General features: G+C 35.6%; 1 protein-coding gene across 4 annotated transcripts in view; it reads left to right on the top strand.

Moving 5' to 3' along the window:
* NIPBL (Nipped-B homolog (Drosophila)) overlaps nucleotides 1–24,513 on the top strand; it is a 152,851-nt gene that overhangs the window by 63,644 nt on the left and 64,694 nt on the right. For 3 of the 4 annotated variants that reach the window (XM_014947588.1, XM_014947585.1, XM_014947584.1), the window contains 5 exons: nucleotides 3,050–3,149; nucleotides 4,778–4,929; nucleotides 5,981–6,141; nucleotides 8,653–8,746; nucleotides 18,045–18,677. In XM_014947588.1, the coding sequence (XP_014803074.1) occupies nucleotides 3,050–3,149; nucleotides 4,778–4,929; nucleotides 5,981–6,141; nucleotides 8,653–8,746; nucleotides 18,045–18,677 (1,140 nt within the window). The remainder of the gene's footprint in view (nucleotides 1–3,049; nucleotides 3,150–4,777; nucleotides 4,930–5,980; nucleotides 6,142–8,652; nucleotides 8,747–18,044; nucleotides 18,678–24,513) is intronic. The other variant, XM_014947586.1, reaches the window with a different exon arrangement.

Below are 24,513 nucleotides of genomic sequence, written 5' to 3'. Positions count from 1 at the left end.
GTCTGAACAGACTGTCACATCACCATGTGGCATCAGGCCTACCTTTATACAAGGGCAAAATGTTAATTTTACTTGTAGACCTTTTTCATTGGGTAATGCAGAAAATTCTAGGTGCCATCTTAGAACTGCATCAGTCTTGCATCTTATAGTGTATGAATGAAGTGCATTTCTTTATAGTTACTTATTTAAAATTAAGATATTATTTAATTTCAGTTTTCATAATACTTTCTTCTCTTCTCCCTCTGAACACTTCGGCTTTGTCATGTGTTGGAAGATGAGCTAAAATAGTAAATTGCAATAGGTTAGTATTCATAGCATTGGTTAGGGTTCAGAAAGGGCTTAATAGTCACTTTAAGTTATTTACCAGAATTTGTGAATTTTGGCAATTAAAATCAAATGCATCTTTTCGCAAACATCAATTACTTGGATTTTCTTTTTCAATTAATTCAAGTGCACATGTGCAGTAAAAAGGAAAAACTTTGCAGACATATTCTTTCAATAAAAGTATATATTTAACTGAAAAATCACCTGTTGGTTAGCAGGCCTGACTTAAGCATGCATGATGCTGTAATATAATTTAATCATGCAAGACTTTCTGTGACCTTGACCTGTGTTTTTATGTAGTGCATTCCTTGGCATTTAGTAAGAATGCTAGAATGGATTTATGCATATCGCTTCTTTCTAAGTAAAAAAATTATAGTCAAGACAGAGTTTGTGTTAAGGAAATTCATCCTAGTAATGTTACTACTAGGATGATGCTTTCTCAAGCCTGAACATTGCCAACATACAAAATTAAGGTTGCCTTTAAAAGAAATTCTTAAGTTTTAAGGTACTGAAGTGCATAGTGAGCCATAAATCTGCTGCTTAGTGATATGACAACAATATAAAAAACATAAAAGAAGTGTGGTCACTTAGTGCTAGTGGCCACAGACTAATTTTGACTCCTTTTTAGAATAAATGTTTGAGGCTTATTTTTACTTCTTTCTCGTATCATTATCAAGCGTACTTGTTATCTGTCTGGAGACTTCGGAGACACCTCGTTGTTGGTGATTGGTTGGTGGTTTTTGCTTCGTTTTTGTCGGGATTTTTCTTCTTCTTTTTCTCTTTAAAGTTACCTTGACTGTGCCTCTCATGTCCTGCCCCACCCCCTAATAGAGATGAAGTGAGAGCTGTCCATCACAGAATAAGTTTAAATTTTTTTTTAAATGCTATTGAAAATGAATTTATGTATTTTCTGTCATTCTTTTAAACCCAAAATCTGTGGTTCAAAACATGTTTTAAACGAACGGAAGAGAAAATAAATAGGTATATTTTTAAAGTATTTAAAATGTGCAGCCTGTGCTCTAAGCATAAAATGAAATTTTGTCTGAATAGTTCATGGTTGCATGGGCACATTCTGTGAGTTTTCTGTTCATGAATGTTAAGGGTCAGTAGTTTGACTAAGATACTGTACCCCTAGCTGCCTTGAGAGTGGCCATGAGAGGTGAGCGAGCAGAGGGCACACCTGGTGCTACTTCCAGCACAAAACCTCTGGAGTCTCCTCCTCACTTGCCTCTATGCAAGGCAAACAGTGTCCATTTATACAAATTTTCCCCTTCTGATACCCAGGACAGTGAAATGTCTTCTGTATTGAAGTATGGAGGTGTCTGATTATTTTTTTTTCAGCACAACATGGGACTTCCACACCTGCTCTGGGCTGGGTTTCATGTGCTAATATACATGGAATGCAGCACTTTACACCTACTGGGAGGTAGTAACGGCTGCATTCCTGGAGGATTATCACATCTCTTCCCTGCTAGGGAGAGGGGAAGAGAAAAAGGTGACAGGGACGATTTCTGAAACTAGTTTTACTTGTGTGGGTGTTGCAGTAATTGAAATCAGTGATAGCAATTGAACGATTGACAGCTGCCAGACTCTCTGAAACGAGGACTTCTGTCAGCCTTCTGTCTCACCTTTGGTTTAAACCATTTGTACTACTGATGTGCTTTTACCCATGGCTGTGGAGCATTTGCTGTGGCTTCCCAAGCTGCAATGTGCACGTGAATGGTGACACTTTTAGCTGCAAGACATTTAATTCTGTCATTAAAATAACTTAAAATTCATTTAAGTTTTGGTGTTTCTACATCACTTCAACTTCCAGTGTCATGCTGTTGTTAGGGAATTCTTTATACCTGTATTGAAGAGAGGAAAAAAAAAAAAAGATTCCTTTAAATTCTCCCTAATAACGGTGTTAGAATGGAATAGAGTACTGCATTTGGAAGGGACCTACGACGATCGTCTAGCCCAACCACCTGACCACTTCAGGGCTGACCAAAAGTTCAAGCAAATGTTACAGGCATTATCCAAATGCCTCTTAAATTAGTTAGTTTGAAGCACATTGGTACTTGTGGCTTGCCAGCTAGAACTTTTGAATTTCCAAACCATGACTGTTGGGATTTACAGGCTGTGGCACACTACAGTTGGGATATTGGTTTTGTTTTCAATTGAAATATTCCAGCACCTTCTTTGATAACATTCCTTTATAAGTGTAGTGGAGGTAGAATAGAAAGCTTTCATCTCTGGGTAGAAAGGAACCACTAAGGCATTATGAGAGTGCTGAGAATATCTTGCAGCACTTAGCCCGAGATGAATGTTCACTATACTTGCTCTAAAAATGGGAGATAAGCTTCCTGTGTTCTTCTGACTTGTGAAGTTTCCAAATCTTTTACTCAGTAGCACACCTGCAGTGTGGAATATATGTGCCATTATAAAACATTTCTGTTACTAGTACATTTTGGCTTGAGAAGCTCTTAAGGAACAGAGGAAGGAACTACATTTAATATTTACAACTGAATTAATACTGCTTTAGGAAACACTTTATGTTATGTTGTAAAATGGACATCTTACACGCACTCAGTCACTTATAATATTTTCTGATCGTTGTGGGTGGATGATGTTAATGTCCATGAAGTTTATAATCGCTTTGTATATAATAATTTCTGAAATAAGAGACTTAATTGATTAAAAAAGGAATGTGTGTAAAGTAATGCTGCTATCTTCTTTTTAATAGGGATGATGATGTCGCAGTTTAATATTTCTCAGAATTCTATGCGTGGTAGTCCTGCATCTTCCAATTATCAACAAACCACTATCTCACATAGCCCTTCCAGGTAATGCTTTCTTTTAAAGGGGGTGGGAGGGACGGTGGACTGCAAATTCTTCTTACAGTGCAGTCAATTGTTGCTGCAAGTATGTGCATGGAAGGTGGCCAGTGTCAAGACAAATTTTGCATTAGTCCAACAGCAGGGTGAGTTTCTTCAGCTGGAAACCCCCCCATGTTTCTGTCAGTGAATTAATCCTTGTATTCCAAGGATTAGTCATGATTCTCTGCAGTCTTTCCCTATCATAATTTTCGCAAAATTTCTTTCCTGCTTAAGGAGTCCCCCTGCTTCCTGCCACCCCTCCAGCTGTTTTCTACCTGTGGCAGAGGCTGATAGTGGTGGCAGGAGGATAGGAAGAAGAAGCTAATGTGTTCCAGCATGTATAACAGTACCAGTGTGACAGGACGGTGGGAAAAAAGGCTTGTAAAAGCATGGAATACTGCTGTAACAGTTAGACAAAAAGCCACTCAGAGGAGGATAGGCCCAGGAGTTTGGCCAGGCTTCCAGCAGCATCCTCGTCTACTTTCTGGCTCTTTTTAAACTTCTGAGTGTTGCAAAGTAACATGTACCTCTAATCACGGCTTTTATTAATATAATAAAATACTCTGGACTAGAGGAAAGAGTTCTGCATGTAGTTTCAACCCAGTTACTAGGCTTTAACAGATTTCATCTTCAGTTATTAGATATCATTATTGAAATAAACTTATTTCACTTCATTATTGGAATTGTTTTGGCAAATGAAATGCTCTGTATCTTCACAAAACCCATTTTGCTTTTTCACTTTTAAATCTAAAAGGGATATTGAAGAAGAAGGTTTTTTGAATCGTGAATATTATAAAGTCTTCTCTAAATCCTTGCAAAGTCCTTGTATTAAATACATTCCTGTTTCTTTCTATAGAAGTTTACCTTCATAGAGTTGCTATCTAGAACTGAGAGGTGTGAAAGCATGTAATGTACTTTCTGAAGTATTTATTTGGATTATTTTTATTTTGAAAAGCTCATATAGGAATGTAACTTGTAATATGCATGTGTTACTGTCACAAGCCTATGTTATTTTTATGGCTTCCTATCTGTAGGATGAGTCTAAGATAAAGCCAGTGAAAGAATTAAGTTGTATTCAATGAACTTTGGGACAAGTCCTGCCTAACTGCCTACATATTCCTCTGTCTTGGCAGAATAGATCTGCCAGATGAAGATCTTGGAAATATTACTGAAAAAAATTGTATGTGGTACAGATGGCTCCTTGATAATCCTAGTGACGTAGTTTTTTATTAAAACTTAGCTGTCACTTTTATTCAGACTTCTAGGACGTAACTTTTGGAAATTGCAGATCTTGTTTTAGTACATATTTGTGTCATTGTTTCCTTTCCCTATGTGGAGATCTTATCAACACTTTTAATTCTATTCTTTTCTTCTACTAATACAGTACCTAAGCTGTGACTCTTATGTAATAATTGAAGTTGACAAGGTATCAATAGCTTAAAATTCTGCTTTTGAGGGAGATACTTAATTCCAGCACAATCAAGAATTTTGAAGATGTTGTGATGCTCTGAATGTATAATACTCCAAAAGAAATAATAGCTTAGTCTAAATTTGCTTTTCCAACTTCTAAAAACTTTTTAAAATTTTATTTTTAGCCGGTTTGTGCCACCACAGACAAGTTCTGGTAACCGATTTTTGGCACAACAGAACAGTCCGGTGCCTAGTCCATATGCTCCTCAAAGCCCTGCAGGATACATGCCATATTCACATCCTCCAAGTTATACACCGCATCCTCAGATGCAGCAAGGTAAGTCTGAGATGTCTGTTTTATTCTACTGTCTCATGTTCGCTTTACCTTCATATGCATGTTCCATGGCTTTCTAATTTCTTTGAAGGAGTCATATGGTTAATACAAATCTTTGAGTTGGCAGGTATTTTTAAGCTTTGCTTTCTTACCTGTACAGAGTGGTAGTATACACTTTATTTAAAACACATAAAAAGGAAGAAGAAAATGTAAAACACGTGTTCATGTTGCATTGCTCCCCTGTGTACACCCATTTTGCACAGATATAATATATGCATGACAACAGAAAGAAATCCAAACAACCTAAAAACTTTTATTTGTTAGCTATGGCCATCATTTGTGTTTACTAGTTGAAGCCTCATTTTTGCCAGTGTAACATAAGTGTTGCTGCCAGCATATATAGCCTCACCAAACCTTTGTAGTATTGACTAGATTAATTTAAAGTTGGCTAGAGTTATGCTCAAGGTATGCAGTAACTGGCAAAGATGACCTTCAGAATGAATAGATTTCTTTGTTCTCCCCTTTTCTAAAAACAATCACAAACAACATGACCTCTGTTAAAGTATCTAAGCATTTTTTTGATGGTAAGTAGAATTCTTATTGGACTCTTAAGTCATTTGTTCTTAAAGTTTAGCATTGTGCTCAGAATATATGTGGCTGTTCTGTATATAATATTGTATTTCTCATTAATATGTTGGAAGTTACTAAAGGTGGTGAGTGAATATAAATTATATAGAGGAAAATGGTTTTCTGTAGCCAGTAAGAATATGATGCTGACAGGAATTAGGATAGATGTGGAGAGGAACTTGCCTACTCTGTACACGGAATTTAGGTTTTAAATCCTCTTGAAAATGAAAATCTTAGATACCTAATTTTATTCAAGGTATTTGTGGCAAAAGGATTCAATCAAAAAGTTGGATTCTTGTTCAGATTCCAGACTTGTTGCATCCAACTCATTAATATCCACGATTCTGGTGTTTTCTCTGAAACTTTTTAACAGTTAATGAGTGTGTGAATATATCAGTATAGTTACTTACAATTTTTTATATTTCAGCTTCAGTATCCAGTCCCATTGTCACAGCTGGGATGAGAAATCTCCATGAAAATAAAGTTTCAAGTCAGTTGTCTGGAAATTCAGCTAATCATCATGCTGATAATTCTAGGCATGGCTCAAATGAAGACTACCTACAGATGGTGCACAGACTAAGTAGTGATGTATGTTGCCTAAATCAGTCTATTATGACAAAGCCAATATTTACTATGATAAAGCAAGTAATATTTTTAGCTGCCTTATAAGTCAGATATTTTACAATGTTGTAGTTGATGCATAAAACCACTGAAAATATATTTCAATTTCAGATTTGTATTCTCATACATGAAACTTCAATGTGTGAGATTTATTTTTTTCTAGATCTCTCGTTTCTTTGAAACTGTTTATAACATTCATTTGGATGAAATTAGGAAAAGTAAAAACCTTCACATAATCTCATATGTGGTCTTATTTTAAAGGGTGTGGGTTACTGTTTAGGGCTAGGGTTAGATCTGACCCAGGAAACTAAATGAACACTTCTGAAAATTTGTCAGTTATGGTAGGAATAGCATGTGTACCCAAAAGGTCATCTACCTAGTTAGTCTGCTTATCTGGTTTGTTAGGCTGTTAATTTACTAAAAGTCATCTTTGCCTATGTCCTTGGCAATCATGTCGTCAGAGGACCTCTCCTGTCTTAATAAAACTTACATGCCAAAAACTTACTAAACAGTTTTTTTCCAATATTTAGGGGCTTTTGGAGTTTTGTTACAAGTCAAAGATAAGACAGGCGTGAAAAAGAAAAATCAGCTCCAAAATTTCAGTGTGTTAGGCTAATGAGTAATTTCATTGGGAAATTAATTCAATTTGACTTACAATAACAACATACAAGTTTAAGATAGAGTTCTTTTTAGTGTTGAATCTAAATACTAGATTTCTTTGCACAGGAGGTAACAACTCTTTTTGCAAGCACTGTGGCAAAAATAAGTGTAATTAATAGCACAGCCTGAGTTTTAGATGCATTGTGTTGTGGAAGGGAAAAAAATATAAATCTAATAGAATTGTTTTCTAAGAGCCCATTGGTGGTGAAATTGTTGAAATCTGGTTTCTTATGTATTTATATTCTTTGACTTGTAAGCAGCTTCAGTCTGCAAATGTCAAACTCTTTCCATTCCCTGAGCAATGTCAGCTACGTCTTCACAAGGCGTAACTTGTACTCTATCTAGTCTATGGCTTTGCATGTGGAAATTGGCTGTTTAGCTGTTGTCAGACAGAGTGTGTACTTACTCAACTATGCAATGAAATGCCAGTTTAGCTTTCTAACTTACTACCAGCTGCTGATTATTTTCATACATAATTACAGTTGAGCCTTCTAACATTTTATTAATTGGGTTGAAATTGGTCAAAAGGATAAAAGGTATTTATCAGACAGAAAATTCAGGTTTGAAAAAAAAAATTATATTAAAAAACTTCATGTATTCAGATACCACAGTAGGAGCCATGTTAGAATATTATCTACTGAAACAACCAATTTAATTAGGAAACCGATTAAATAACCTTAGAACTTCTTTGGAGACTTTCTTTGTATGACTTTAATCTTTGCAATTTGTTTATAATTATAGAAATTATCTCTTCGCAGATATGGGGTTTTTAGTTTGTTCTTTCCTAAAACACTCCCATAGATGTTGTATTAAAACCACTGTTAAAAACGGGAAATACTGTTCTATAGAAGTTTAAATCTGGTTAGGGCATTGAGTGAATGGGTAAACTCATGACCAGCAGAGGGCTCCATGAAAGCAATAAAAACCCAAGTAGAATGTTAAATGGGAATTTGAATAGCGGGTTTCATATTTAATTTTAAGATAGTGTGGGGGTAAAAAAGACACATTTACATTCTTAAAGGTAGAGCAGGGATATTATTTCATTGTAATTAATATTATGTTATGAAGAAGTTTGTCAAGTTATAGGTTCCATTGAAGCAAGTTGTTCTGTGCAAAACTGAGAAGGCAGTAGAACTTGTTTGCTGTATTGGGAAAGTACTTCATATTGCCATCGAGTAGTTTCCTGTCTAACTGCTGATACAAGAAATAACAAGCTAAAGTCACTCCAATTGTGTTTTACATGAGACTATCTCAGCTGCTGCAGTTGAGTGCTAGAGATTTTACTCAGTCCTGATGTGTATCTGCTGGAGGATATAAATAGAAAGTGTTAATATGTTTAACTGTGAAAGTAAGGTGACATTCTTGATCAGTTTTAAGGGTAGGTTAAGTGAAAAAATGGTGTTTGTTTTAAAAATCTACATTTTATTCTCCGTTTCTTTGTTGTTATTGTATAGAGGTCATGTATCTGCTCTTCAGCTCTTTACTATGAGTGCTTGTTAAAAAAAAGAAGTTCTAAATGGAATCTTAGTGTAAACCAAAAGGGCTTATTTAGGTAGAAGACATATACATAGATTTATTTTTGTGTGCATGTACTGGTTATAAATTCTTCTTAAAATTGATTGTGTTTTGGAATATTGCCTATACAACAATCTAAAAGCAGTCTAAATTACAAAGATTTTTAAGTAAATAAATATTTTTCTAATATTTCTTGTATGCTTTTTTGTCTGATCCATTTTATCGGTATGTGTACTAATTTCAGTCTTTATTTTATCAAATATTCATATTCATAATGTTAATTTTTTATTATTATCACTTTAGGATGGCGATCCTTCAATAAGGAATGCTGCATCTTTTTCCTTGAGGTCACCACAGTCAGTCTGCTCTCCAGCTGGAAGTGATGGAACCCTTAAAGGTAGTCTCATGGTCATATATATCAGTGTATTTTTTCTGAATTTTAAAGAGCAGAGAGTTTTAAAGAGGTATTGAGTTATTCCTCCTGACTTCTGTATTCATATAGTACTACAGAGTATGTCATTATGTTTTGTATACAAAATTATTTTGAGCCCTGATCCAGAAGAAATTTCTGAAGGTCCAAAAATTGACTAATGATCCTTCAAAACAAAGCTCAAATTCATGGAGGACAGAAGAAAGAAATCCTTTCAATATAAGGATTAAATGCTTTATAAGAATAGTTTCAGTTGCTCTGCATAAGATATGTTTTAAAGGGAGCATTATGAGTATTGAACTCTTAACCAGCTCAAAAGTGTTTTAATATGCAACACTAGTCTTAATTGCAATCATGAAATTTTAAGAACATGAAATTAGATGTAGTTCAAGAAATTCAGTACATATAGCATAAACAAAGCCTGAAAACCATAGCTGTGGAGAAGGAATAGAGTGAACTGTCAATTAGTTAAACAGAAAAAAATCTGCTCAAAATAATTCTATATGCTAAAATCTGGAATGCATACAGCTATTTTTAATATTATCCCTAAGAAGCAATGACTGAGATACAAAAGACTTAGCAAGGTTGCATATTCTTGCTAATTTACTTTTAAATGGTTATATATTTACAAGGCAATAGTAGCAAGATGCAACAGTCCTTTTTTCTCCTTAACCCCGAAACAAAATTAAGTCTTTCTGGATGGTCAGATTAGGTGGAGAAGGAGAACAGGAGATGGGGAAGATTCCAGTGAAGGTGAAGGTATTGGTCTTGTTCAGCCTGGAGAAGAGATGTCTTTGGAGGGGGTGGACCTTAGAACCTATGAGGAGACTATCAGAAAGACTTGAGTCAGACTTTTCAGTGTTGGGAAGGAAGGATGAGGTATAATGGCCTTAAACTGAAATGGGAGGTTATAACTAGGTTTGCGAAAAGCTTTTTCACTACGAGGGCAGCTGAGCATTGGAAAAGGACGCCCGTTTTCTGTCCTTCAAGGTTTTCAAGATCAGGCTGGCTAAAGCCCTGCATAATGTGGCCTTGCTCACCCTGATTTCGGCATGAGGATGGACTAAAGACCTCCTGAGGTCCCTTAACCAAATTGTCCTATGCTCCCGTGACTGCTAAATGATCTCTGTGGTTCATCTTCTGTAGGTATATACTGTGTTAAACAGTAATAGAAGGAATGTGGCTGAAGTGGCTAGTGAGAAGTATGTGTATAGCATGCCAGCAGCATCATTATTATCAGAATGTCTTGTGCTAAAGGACTTGTTGTAAAACTTGTGTAAATGGCGAAGACTGAACTGTGCTTGGTTTTCCCTGTTGAGCTTATCAGTTTAACAACATTGTGAATATAAACTGCTTCCACTCAGATATGTGTTTACCACTCAGCCAGAAAAATATTTGAATTATTTTTTGGTTAAAGTTGCTGCTGTCTCAGAACCCTGTTTTGAAGGGGTACCTTTTCAGATTGTTTCTGAAAATAATCTGATTGTAGAGTTCAAATTGTAATGTTTCAGCATTAGAGGGGCTGAAAAAGTGCAAGAGGAGCTTTTTGGTTTATTTATCTGTATGTTAGCTTTACTTTTCCCATTGATGAAGTACACAACTAAAAATACTATTACTAATGGTGCTACCATTTTGCCTTCTTAAAGAGATTAATGAACCCTGATTGAGAGAGCCAGTTTTTGATGATGCAAGAGTCTTGCCAGGCTTTTACTACCTCCAGTCTCATATTTTAGAAATGTATGGAAGAGGTGTGGATAATTAGAGTGTTACTTAGAACACAGCATCCCCAACAGTGAGTTTTTTGCCTGTGATTTGGAGTGAGAGTTGTGCTGATAAATTTACTAGTGGTGAAGAAACAGCAAGTATCTATGCTGAGTTTTTTGTTGTTACTGTTACTGTAATTAGCCCTTGAAAGTTTCATTGAAGGATCACAAACTTTGATAAAGAAAATTAGCAAAGTACTTCATTGTTTGGGAGGAGAAAAAAAACGGCACTAAACATCATCAGTCCAGAGAGAGATCTCAGGAAGGATGTTATACTATCAAATGTTTCTTATGTAACATAGATGCTTGAAGCAATTACTGAAGGCATGGGTCCAGATTGCATTTCTGTACTTTTGATGTGGAAGTAGCAAGGACTTCTAGAGACTTGGAGAATGGTCTTGAATTACTTCAAGACTGAACGTAACTGTCTGATTGATAGAATCTGAATGAGGAATAAGGGTTTTTTGCAACTAAGGCAAATAGTAGAGAGATGGCAGAGTCATATTTGTTATTTTGGTTGGTTATTCTCTTACTCAGTGGAGTAAAATTTCTCTGTTAAAGAAATCTTTGATTCACTTCTGTTCCAGTAAAGGTACCAGAGCAGCTTAAGTTTTATCTAGGTCTTTATCCTTTCTTTTTCATGTAAATTATATATTTTTAGCTATACAAACAGAATACTCGCTCTGCTTTCATACTGTCATCTGTTACCACATCTACTTTCTTACAAAATTCATTTCTATAACTTCATCTACGAAGAGTTAACATGGAGTATTTTCCTTTTGTTGATCTCATAAAATATTCTGTGGGATGCACTACCCAAAACTTGATTGCTCATCAAAATCTTTTTCCATTGGTTCTGCTTTCCCACTGCTCTGGAACCTCAGAAAAGATTTTATTTTATTTTATTTTATTTAAAACAACTTCTAAAAATCTGTATAATGGAAAGCCTTCCATTGCTTTCCAAAGAGAAGACTTCACATCATTTACAGTCCTGTTCCCATAATTTCCTAAACTCCTGGGAAAACATCTCTAAGGACTGTCAACAACCCTATGAAACCATATAATTTTGCACTCCTTTCCAGAAACAAGTTGTATTCCATCCAGAAATTGTTAATGGCCATTTTTTTATTTTCTGAGTAATTTGGAAAGATTACTTTTTTTTTCTTAGGGATTTATAGAACTTCTCCAGAGAGATTCCCCTACACTTTGTCTGTGAATGTGTAGTGGATGGCAAGAAGAATTAGGAATTTTCTTAAATCTGTAGTACAGACTTCAGTGCTCTTAAAGGTACTTGTTAAGAAAAAATATCATCTCTCACTCTCTCCTTCAAAAGAAAGGTGGAAGAAATTTATTCAAAGATTTTTTTTCTGAGAGAGCCAAAATAAACATTCATTCTTATTTCTTTCTTCAAGTCTTAGGTTTTTTTATGCAAGGTTGCATCTGAATAAAGCAGTTCTAAGCTAGAACAGCCAAAGCTGAGTTTTTCATGAGGTGTTTGAAGCTCTGGAGAAAGTGGTGGGGCTGTTCCCTGAAAACTATTGAAAGAGTATGTGGAAAATGAATGCAATCTGTCCTTCAAAAACCTCCCAAATATATGTTCTTCTTTGTCTGTCTCATATGCTATCTCTTTAAGTCTGAATTCTAAATGAAATTGTGCTCTTTGAAAATGAATGTCAGCATTGTCTGTTAATCAAAATAAGTAATAATTTCTTTATATCTAGTACAAAACTGGGAAGATTTCCAGAGGAATATTCTGTGATTTTTATAGAGAAAGCTATGCTAGAGTCCAGATACAGCACTCAGTTCTCGTTAATCCACAAGACCTACTTCTTTATGGAATAAAATTATTTTGATTTGATGATACTTATTCTTAACAAATTCACTTTGGAATGCTCTTTATTATTATCTCAATCCTTCCAGAGAATTTGTTTGTGTAATCTGTACTCAAATCATACAGACTATGTATATAATACTCTGAGCAGTCCTTTACCATCCTTTTGAGGGGCCTGTTTTTCCCTTTTTGAGTCCGCTAAAGGCACAAATTCTCAAGGTGATTGTCACCAGTTCTGAGATGGGTTTAGCCAGACTTCCAGGGTGAATTTGTCTGATCCCTTTTTCATGAAAATATTCCATTTATGTGAAAGTGGTGCATGAAACAAGTTGTATTCCATCCAGAAATTGTTAATGGCCATTTTTTTATTTTCTGAGTAATTTGGAAAGATTACTTTTTTTTTCTTAGGGATTTATAGAACTTCTCCAGAGAGATTCCCCTACACTTTGTCTGTGAATGTGTAGTGGATGGCAAGAAGAATTAGGAATTTTCTTAAATCTGTAGTACAGACTTCAGTGCTCTTAAAGGTACTTGTTAAGAAAAAATATCATCTCTCACTCTCTCCTTCAAAAGAAAGGTGGAAGAAATTTATTCAAAGATTTTTTTTCTGAGAGAGCCAAAATAAACATTCATTCTTATTTCTTTCTTCAAGTCTTAGGTTTTTTTATGCAAGGTTGCATCTGAATAAAGCAGTTCTAAGCTAGAACAGCCAAAGCTGAGTTTTTCATGAGGTGTTTGAAGCTCTGGAGAAAGTGGTGGGGCTGTTCCCTGAAAACTATTGAAAGAGTATGTGGAAAATGAATGCAATCTGTCCTTCAAAAACCTCCCAAATATATGTTCTTCTTTGTCTGTCTCATATGCTATCTCTTTAAGTCTGAATTCTAAATGAAATTGTGCTCTTTGAAAATGAATGTCAGCATTGTCTGTTAATCAAAATAAGTAATAATTTCTTTATATCTAGTACAAAACTGGGAAGATTTCCAGAGGAATATTCTGTGATTTTTATAGAGAAAGCTATGCTAGAGTCCAGATACAGCACTCAGTTCTCGTTAATCCACAAGACCTACTTCTTTATGGAATAAAATTATTTTGATTTGATGATACTTATTCTTAACAAATTCACTTTGGAATGCTCTTTATTATTATCTCAATCCTTCCAGAGAATTTGTTTGTGTAATCTGTACTCAAATCATACAGACTATGTATATAATACTCTGAGCAGTCCTTTACCATCCTTTTGAGGGGCCTGTTTTTCCCTTTTTGAGTCCGCTAAAGGCACAAATTCTCAAGGTGATTGTCACCAGTTCTGAGATGGGTTTAGCCAGACTTCCAGGGTGAATTTGTCTGATCCCTTTTTCATGAAAATATTCCATTTATGTGAAAGTGGTGCATAGAAACATATTAAATTTAAAAAAAAAGAGATGCTTCCATTTACACATTGTAACTGCAGTCTCTTAAAATCTTCCAGCAGTAGTGTGTTCTTCAGATTCTCTTATCGCCAGGTCTTAGCTTTTCCAACAAATATCAGTATGAATGCGGTACGGATGCTCTGGTTCTTTTCTCCTTCTCCAGCTTCTGCCTTTAGGAACTTATTTATAGTAAAATTACACAGATGTGAAGTTTAATAATACACATGTAGCACATACACATTCCTCTTTCCAAAGACTTTTCCAGTAAAAAGTCTGGAGTGCTGTGTACAGGTTTGTACAACAATTTGGTACCTACTTAAGTGATGTTTCTGAAGTCTCGGGGGTCACTTTGCTGTGGATTTAAACAGGCATAGCACTTGAAAGTTCCTGAAGTTTCTCTCAAATGTGCTATGAACAAAGTATTAGACATTGGTCTTCATTTGTTCCCTAGCAGTTTTTTTACAACTTTCATGCATAGGGAATGATACTTCTGGCAAAAGAGGATGTAGGATGAAACACATTCTGTCAACATCTCGGAACCTTTACCTGCAAGGGAATTGAAGGAATGACCCTTTGAGTAACCCTCTGGAAGTTGTTGTTGTGCAAGTGGAAAGCTAATAATACTTCAAAATTCTGTAAATTATGTGAATCCTAAGTTTCTGGTAATGTTAATAGTTGTTTGTTAAGCATGTGGATTACAGCGAAGAATGTGATCACCTGGGTGACTCTGGTGCATCAGCTCTGGAAGGCAGGTGATCTTTTCTCTGAAGAGGCTCAGAGGTGATCAGAGAAGTTATCATGGTTGCTTAAATAAGGTGTGAGTACTGTGGCGTGATTAGAAAGTGTGCAGACAAAAACCATGAGATGGAGATGTCGGTGATGTGTGCATTCTCCTGGACAGAAGCTTATTTGTTTGCTACCCGAGTTACTGATGCACAATGAGCAAGTGAAGCCATTCTGGGGGTGGACAAACAAGAAGTGTTCTTTACAGTTTTGAGAAGGCTAAGTCACTGTCAATGCAACGCATTTTATAGTTGCTTGCATTATGAAGGATTTAATACAAAATTAGTCAAGTCACGGAAAAAATGGTGTTTACAGTAAAAACTGTAACACAAAAAATTACTACAGTAGATGATAAAACTTCTTCCATACTCAGTGCTATCTACCACTAGGAATTAGGAAAACTAATTAATATAGAGGACCAGTCTCAGGATTATCACAGGTGGTCAGGATAGCTGTTACTGAAAGACTATGGAGGTATTGTTGGTGGATGTATTTGTTCTCTGTAAAGGCTGTATTTCTTATTGACTTTACCTGCTTCTTAACTAAATTTGATGTTACCTGGTTGACCATCAATATTGACTGTTCGGTAACGAGACAATGACTTCCCCAAGTCAGTGGATATTCTCTTTTTATCTCAGAAGTTTTACATATTCCTAGCATATAAAAAGTGATTGCACAAAATTCTTGTAATGATACTATAGAAGAGCAACTGCAGAAAGTCAGAATTTTCTCGTAGATTACAGCACAGCCCTAGATTGAGACTTAAAAGCTGCCTACATATTTCTCTAAAGTTCAGTTCACTCCCAAAGTTCATTTCTGAAAATCATCGTATGATTTCTACATTGACAGCATTTTGTAGAACAAACCTTCTCAACCTTGGAATCTCAACTGGTTCAGTAGGCAGATCATACCCATCTGTCTGTGTATTCTTTCCACAAAAACATTTCTTCCGCCATCAACAAGTCATGTAAGAGCTTTGTTCTCAGACATATAATGGCTCAAGCCTTCTCCCATAGGAAATATTCCGGACTGACTTCAGCAGTAAGAAGCACAACTCTCTCTGTCTAATGGGTGATGTTTGCCTGAAGTCTAAGCATCCAGCAGAATGGACTTGTTCAATGTGTCATACCTGTTCAGACTGCTAAAGTCTCTGGCAGAGTGAAACTGTTTCAGAATACTTCATTTTTTTCGATTTCTTTTCACCTCAATACACAGGCTTTATACCTTCTAAGCCTACTTGTTGTCAGAGGCTTAACCATCATTAGGCATCTCAGAAATATGTGAAGTTATTGCCGGAACGTGTACTCTTAAAATGTGGCTTATAGGCTTTACTATCCATACCTTTCAGGAATTTCCTTCAGGAGGGTGATGCTTTCAAATGCCTATTGGCAGTGCTGCTTAGGAGAGGGAAAATATTACTTTCATTTCTTCGTTTACTGGATTCTAAGTATGACCAATGGAACACACTGAAATCCTTCTGACCTCCTCAAATCTACCTCAGGATAAGAAGAACCACCATATCTGTTGCTGCAGTGTTATTTTTCAGCATCAAAAATACCAAATTAATACCAAATTGGAACAATCTTGTAATATTTACTATTTGAAGTGTAACTGTGAAAATCAGTAAATGTTCCACTGTTGCAACTTCAGAAGTATCATGTAAGAGATAATTCAAGAGTCAGATGCCAGTAAGATCTCTTTGAAAAATTTTGAGCTGCCTCTAATATTTGTAGAAATAGAAATGCGGCTTGTATTTTTTGAGTGGTAGTTACTACCATAAAAGAAATCAATAGCTAATGATTTCTGCTATACATTACATTAAGGCAATCTTGTAAATTATCAAGAGAGACAGTAATTGGTGGGGGGGAGCATCACAAGAATAGGAATCTGTGGTGAAATCAAGTGAGAGATCTTCATAGGGGGTAGCCAGGACTTGAGTACTGGTGGTTGAGTGTGTTATCTAATTTGAGGAGCTGGAGTAGTGGAAAGATCTTGAGAATCAGGATGAATCAAAACAGAGCTTGCCAACGTTTTAGATATTATTGGCAGAATATGGAGTTGTTGCTGGCGGTCAAGATGGGGTAAGATTAAGCCCATTTTGTACCCTACATAGAGAAGTTATAGGACTTCTCACAGAATGTACTAGGAGAGAAAAGAAGTATAGCAATTTCTGCAAAGGTGTCATCAGTAAAGACACAACTTTCATGTGAATTGAAGCTTTGCTAGAGGTATCCATTCTTTTTTTCATCTACATGTCAGTACATTGCTTAATGAGTCTTAATATTTCTTAAAATATCTGGTAGAAATTTAAGCTGCAGAATAAAGCGGTTTTCTTGTTTAGTGGTGTTTCTTGAATGAAGCACATGGGGACCTGTATTCCAATTAGTTTCTGATTGTTGTTAGAAGTACTGACCTATGATGACCTGAACCAGAATGACTAATAATAATCTCAGTCACTGCTTTCTGAAGATCACTATTGCCCAATGGATCAATGGAGTCTGATAAATGTTTGCTTTAACAAGAGGAGTCTGGCCCTATTGTTCCAGCCAATGGGCATTTCCTTTACTTTTTATTCTTTTTCTCCACACCAGTATTCCTTTTTAAGCCAAAAATTATAGATCAAAATTATAATTGGGACAGGTTGAAAAGCTTCTCTGTTTCTCAAATCTTTTTTCTGGGCTAAAAGTTATAGGGAGCTGGTTTAGTTTGAGGAACAAAATATAAATGTGATTAACTGGAGAATGTTTTAATTAAAAATGTCCTCTTTTAAAAATTTCTCTAGATACACTCAAAGCCTGGAATGAATGCATGTAGAAGTAAAAATTTGTAGGTTGTTTTTTTTTTTTAAAAAAGGGGTAATATAGGGGAGGTAATGGTAGAAAAATGCCTTAAGAGCATTAGTGTTTTCTAGATAGTAATGAGCGGGAAAGGTTGGAATGAGTTTACCTAAAATAAAACTTGAAAGTTGAAAATGAACTGTCAGAATCAAAGTTAAGGAGCTTGTGTATGTTTTGATTTTTAAATTTTTTTTAAGTTTATATGTGTGACTGAAATGGCTAATGCCTGTAAACTGATCATTAAGTCTTCATCACTGGACCTTATTAAGAGTCTTTTGGATCTTTCCTTTTTCTGTAGTCAGCTTGCTTTCATTGTTCTTTTTCTAATAGTTGATATTCTGAACCGGGAGGTACTATTTTTATTTATTCCTTTTTGGTGGTGGGTTTTTTTGTTCCGTCTTCTCTGAAATGATCACTTCTCTATCTGCAGTGGACTGCTGAAATTCCTAGGAAATACGCTGCAGCTATCTTGATTGCATCTTGATCTAGGAATGATGTGCTTCCTACCGATCTTATATAGAACTTTTGTGAACACAGATATATGTAGAAATACACATTAAAATAATGTAGGTTATATTTAGTGTGTTTTTATATAAACATGAAACAACATAACTGTTCAGTTTTTCTGAATTATTATTCTAGGATCAAGACAACCTTTAATCCAACAATCTCAGCCTCCACCTTATTCATCACCTAGAGATGTTCCCCCAGACATATTGTTAGATTCTCCAGAAAGAAAGCAAAAGAAACAAAAGAAAATGAAGTTAGGCAAGGATGAAAAAGACCAGACTGAAAAAGCTGCAATGTATGATATCATTAGTTCTCCTTCCAAGGACTCCACTAAGCTTACATTAAGACTCTCTCGTGTAAGATCTTCGGATATGGACCAGCAGGATGATATGCTTTCTGGTTTGGAAAACAGCAGTGTGTCAGAGGGTGATATTCCTTTTAATGTGCAGTACCCAGGACAGACTTCTAAAACACCCGTTACTCCACAGGATGTTAACCGCCCACTAAACGCTGCTCAGTGTTTGCCGCAGCATGAACAGACAGCTTTCCTTCAGGCACAACAAGTGCCTGTTTTACAACAGAACACTTCAGTTGCTGCAAAACAACCTCAAACTCCTGTGGTACAGACACAGCAACAGGTTTCGCAACAAGGAACTATAACGTCATATGATGAAGTAGAATTGGATGCATTGGCTGAAATTGAGCGGATAGAACGTGAATCAGCTATTGAAAGGGAGCGATTTTCAAAAGAAGTGCAAGATAAAGGTAAAAGGAATGTGTGTGTGTATACACTATATATATTATATAAATATATATATATGCGTATAGAACCCATATATATATATCTATAAAGAAATTCCTGTCATTGTCACATAGTTCAGTTCTGTTTACTCAGTGTAGGTTCTTCTGCGACATTCATCTCCATTCCCCTCCAACAATTAACTGTAATTTCTCATATATGCATATTTTTAATACCTGGTATTCTTTATTTGGGGGTCTTAATGGATGGAAAGTGAAGTTCTTATGTTTCAAAATTCTTTTCAAGTTGCTCTTATTTTGAACCATGAGACTGAATGAAGTACAATTCATGTTTATAGTTTCTAAAATCCCAGAAGTACCATAAGTCAAAATTTGCAGTAAGTTTTTGGTAGTTATTAATTAACTACCCATGTTGCCTAATTTAAGAAAATACTGGAAATTTTTTTTTTTATTTCTATCATATCCCCATTTGAACTGATGTGAAAGAGGTGTTAGATTAAATCACATGTATTCTTTTAAAGGTAGTGTAATGAGTGAAATGATTTGGTACTATATACTGCTGTGTTTTCTCCAATGTTTGTTGAACTAGATACTCATTATTATGTAGGCATTAAAAGCCTTAGAGAACTACCATATATCTTTATGATCTCTAGTATAGAACCAGATGAGCCTCTGAAATGCTTTCTCTTCACTTCAGTAGCTGTACTGGTCATCCTAGCTGATTTCACTGAGTCTGTCCTCTGGATTTTGTTGTTGTTGTTTTTTCTGTTGTCAACTGGTTTGAAGGTGTTAGGCTTCAGAAATCTCAAAAGTAGATGCAAAATTCACATGTAAATCTCAAGGATAAGAGGTATTTTATAAATTAGATACTGATAGCTTAAACTAAAAATTTTTCAGAAGCTTCCTCTGTACTGTGTTTTACTTCTGAGAAAAAAGTCTCTTATGGTGTACCTGCGAAAAATCGGCACAAATTCTGATTTTGGAAGTTCATAGGTGAAAATGGTCAATTTTGGACAGACTTGCATGGGCACAATTGCATTTACTCACAGTTTAGGTCTTTAACCAGCAGAGAGTACCCAAATTTTCTCCCTATTCCAAGTTTTTTTTTCTGTTTTTAAAGATGCTGAGGCGGGAGGGAGAAGAGAGAGTTCATGTGTGTGTTTGTTTGTAAATGTGGTCGTTTCAATTACTAAAAGGTTTAACTTCTTAGATTTTTATTTGGTAACTAAATCAAGTCTTTTTAGGAAATGTTGTTTGTGAAAACGTGCTCACCTCAAAATAGACTTCTACTGTCTTTAATTTTGATTTAATGAAATGCGGCATTTGTTGTTTTGCTTAAATCTCTTCTACTTATTTTAAATTTATTGATAGAGAGCTTGTGGTTTGTCTCCTAATACTTCAAGAACTAGTTTCATATCTACACTGTTCAAGTAGGATCTCCAGCACATTTTAGCTGAGAAGCATCTGGAAGAATGCACTGTATTTTTGATGGTGCACAGCAGCTTTCAAACACTTAAACAAGACTAAAGCATGCCTTCTTTTGTTCTGGCTTTCTGGAAATGTTGAGCAATAGTTGTAAAGTTTGTTATCATGATTACAAAGCCACAGGCAGACTAATTTGTTTCTTTTGGGGAAAGGAGTGATCTCTTTCCTTCACCATTGCTCAGTCATCCCAAATCAGGATTCCAACCTCAGGCTTCCCTTCTACCTGCCTCCTCTGGCAGGTCTCAGTTCTTCCTGAGTTCCTGCAGTTGCTATGAATCAGGTGCAAGAGTTGCTACCTTACACAGGGACAAGTGATCACCATTTATGCAATGGTGGTAAGTTGTCTCTATCTAGACAGCAGCTCTTTTCACTTTGGCTGCTGAGGTTTCAGCCGTGAATGAACAGTAGTAGGACTTATAGCAACGTCAGGACAGATTCCTGAAAAGCTGTTACATTAAAGAAATGTGGTTCTTATTTTCTGGTAATGCTTTTGCTGTTGCTTATAAATGTGTACTATGTCTAAAAGTTGATATCCTCTGGGATTGTTGTAGTTATAGCTATTTGGTTTGGTGTGACTGCAGGAGGAAGCTTCTTCTATTGTTCCTATGGGAATATATCTGTTAGAAATATATCCAGTAGCTCCTAAATATGTCATTCATTTTTGCAAAGCTGCTTGCTGTATTTATTCAAAAGCCTGGCATTTGTACATTTTAGTACATAAACTATGACCTCAGATCACATTATGTCAAGAAAGTAGTGGGATTGTAGCACATACTTGATCTAATTGGAAGGGGAATGCGTACTGCTAGCTGATGCTTTACTGTAGCAAGTGTCCCTCTAGAGAACTTACTCAGGATTCTAGCACATGCTAAAACCCGCATGAAATCATCTTTGCTGCTTTTGTAATCAAGACATGGGGATACACGTTATTTCACACTACACTTTCTGTGGAGGCACACATTGTTGTCTTCCATAAATTACTTTGAGCAGAACTATACTCACAAGTTTTGATAGAAGATCAGTCATCTCTTCTGTCCTTTTTTTAGACATGAGATCTTTATACTACTATGCTTCATCAAAGGTCTTCAGATTCTTTCTCTTTAACACTAAGGCTTAGTTGGATGTGACACATTCTTTCTGAGGCTTGGAAATGTTGGATGTGATATGTTCTTTCTGAGGCTACTGGTTTGCAGTCCTTACTGAGGACTAGTAGTGTGGTTGAACTGTTTATTCCAGAGGAGAGGCAGAGATATTTTTTTGCAGGGGGAGGCTCTTGCTAAAAATTATACAACTGATACGCTTGACTAAGGCAATGCTAGGAGATTTTTTGTTAATGCTGAGGTCCTTTTATAATGTTTGGTACAGGTGGGAACTAGGGATTAGAGCCCTTTGGTAATTACAATATTTTCAGTTATAAATGATTTATTCTAACAAATTAATGTTAGAATATTTGGTTTCAGCCAAATGAAGTCCTTCAAAGTGGAAGACAGTCTTTGTTTCAGAGGTGGAACTAACACAGGGTTTTGCGGAAGTGTCTTCTTTGAAAAGAATTGTTTCTTTCTGGAACCTGATTGTCATGCTTTTTGCTTTCTGAAAAAGGAATTCTTAGTGCAAAAATCACTAATGCAAAATCTGGTAGATTGGACCTAATGTATGTGAGATATGTCTAAGGTGTGATTTTGTAATATACACGTTTTGCATCATGTCTGAGTGCTTTTCAGAGCTCTGTTTTTATAATTCTGTCCTTTTGGTCTATTTAGATCTTGGATCAAGTGGATTATGTGGTCTTTTCATGATGATAGAGAGGTGCGGATTTTGCAAAAGTTAGTTTCATCCTTATCCTCTGTGTGGAAGCACAAGAGTCCACCTTCCTACTTTTTCCATCAGGAAGTCTCTCTGTATTGATTAATTTTGCAATTAATTTGTCTGTACCTGTTAATTTAAGCAATAGCTGGAGATTTTGGAGATTAAGGCACTTGACACCAAAAGTTACATTCTAATATATCTGTTACGTTTAATAGCTTCAGAATAACTACATCACGGAACATGACATACCTCAGATCTTCAGTTCGTATTGCTCCCCTCACAATGGTCTGTATATCCTCATCAGATACAAGTTCTCTACCAATACTAGATCATATCTTCTTTATTGAAAGGATGTGTAGTATTATGGAGAGATCCAGCTATTATTTATTAAGACTCAGATTATCTGAGTTGAAAAAAAAGTGATTCAGAAGGCCTAATACAGAAAGAGGATTATCTTTTCCCACAACAATGTTCTGAACCTACTTTCTTCACTTAACTGGAATTGTGCTTCGTTCACATTCTGAAGTTTACTACTCCATGAAAGTACAGGAAATCCTATTGAGTTTTAGAAAATTATGTCCCAGGAAGTTCTGTTCTTCTCGGGAATCTTTTCCTTGGTTGGGGAGAGGGATATCGAGGGGGAAATTTTATTTTTGTAATGTCAGTTCTTGCATTAACTTGTGCTTTGCGACTATTCAGATAGAAGTGGGTTAGTTTCGTGCATAGTCAAGTAGTTCAAAGCTGGTTAGTCACTTTCTGTCTAAACCTTTCCTTGAACATTACATTAAGCTCTTCTTGTTCTTCAAGATTTAGACCTGCTACTGAATAAATTTTCAGGTTCAGGGTTTATATCTCAAGATCTTTCATGCTTCTCTAAAATCCCCAAATACTGTGAATCAGAAATATTTAAGATATTAATGTTAAAAGGAGCTCTGAGTCTTCTAGGAAGGGAAGATAACATTGAAAATTACTTGAAAAAACAGAAAGTAACCCATCTTTTTTCAGAGACGCATTTTCAAATTGCTTTAGTTTTTTCTTTTATTTGGATTTGCTAAATTTTAATTCAAGCTCTTCCATGCATAGTACTATATGTTCACAGTTAGATTTTAGGCTACTTCAAAGACACTTTTATATAATGCAGCTGTCTTAACAGATTAGAGTTCTACTTGTAAAAGGCACTGTTCTGTGGAGTTTGTGAGAAGAGTAATGAAATCGTCAATCACTAACTGTTTCATTGGGAGGCTAATATTTTTTTAAAAATTTTAAAATACTATAAGTATTTTTTAAATGAGACAAACCTACTCGCATCTTTGCTTTTTTCCCCTATATATTTTACCTCTGAGGATCCATTTTACCCACTTCTTTGGAATCTTACTGTGGATTCTTTGAATTAGGAAGAAGTGAAGCTGTAATAACTTTATTTTCAATAACTGGATCAGTTAGGGGGCATTTGGATGCCTGCTGTGGGCCCTTCTTTTTATAGTTCGATACAAGCCCATAGCAGCAGAGACACACATCCCAAGAGTGTGAATCTGCCGGAGCAAAACTCTCAAAACTACAGTTATAGGTAAGTAACCTTTTTCTCTTACCTTTTAAGTTCTTAACCAGCTACCCTCCCTTTCTCCCCATTACCCATTTCCCCCAGAAAGTTACCCAAAGAGGAAACTAATAGAACACTTTTGAGAATGAATAGCTTGTTTACGTCTAACTTTATGTAGCCAATTAATAAAATGACAGAATGTGTAATTATAACAAGTATATTAGCATTCATTTCCAAAAATACGGTATAGGGGTTTTATTTTCTTAAAAATGGACCTACAGGTGTAGTCATTTGTGTAGTAATCTTGCAGAAGATTACAGTCACTAGTTCCAGAAGATGAAATGAGGCAAGGTAAAATGTAAATGATTGTGTGTCTACGTAGCAGGTCAGCGTGAGAATTAGGTATGGTGTATTTTGTAGATACAAGCTTTCATTAGGTTTCATTTCGTAGTGTGATGTAATGGATGAAACTGGCACCTCATGTAGCTTCCCCAAGAAAAAGCAGCTTTGCAACCTACAGTTCCTATTGATCAGAGATTTTGTGTGATGTGTGTGTGTTTTCAGATGTGTTTTAAGAAGGGAGGAAGAAATTCCTCTTGTATCTAGAGAAATTGCAATGAAGTATTGCAATGTTTCCATCTATCTAGAAAAAAGTTACTTCTTTTATGTTTTTTATAAAGAATGAAATCCTGATTGAATGAAAAACCTCCTCTAAAAAAAAGTTGAGAGGAGGGGTTTTTTAACAGCATTTACTATATTTTGGTGTTTATGTATAACAGGTTGTGCTTTACATAAGGTATTTCAGAAACCTGCTGTTCTAGGCAGGTGTAGAAAATAACTAAAACCTATCAGTTTTGCAAGAAGTCTATTTTGGTTTTTTGTGGGATTTTTTTGTTTTGTCTTTTTAATGTGTAGCATAAAGTAATATTAGAAAGTTAAATATAATTTACATTTAGCGTATGCCCTTGATTGAAACTATTAGATGGATGGGAGGATTTGTAATATTACTTA

Source organism: Calidris pugnax, unplaced genomic scaffold (genome assembly GCF_001431845.1).
Source record: "Calidris pugnax isolate Ruff unplaced genomic scaffold, ASM143184v1 scaffold156, whole genome shotgun sequence".
Classification (NCBI taxonomy): Eukaryota; Metazoa; Chordata; class Aves; order Charadriiformes; family Scolopacidae; genus Calidris; species Calidris pugnax.
Note: the sequence above shows the minus strand (reverse complement) of the source record. Positions and strands in the feature narration are given on the sequence as shown.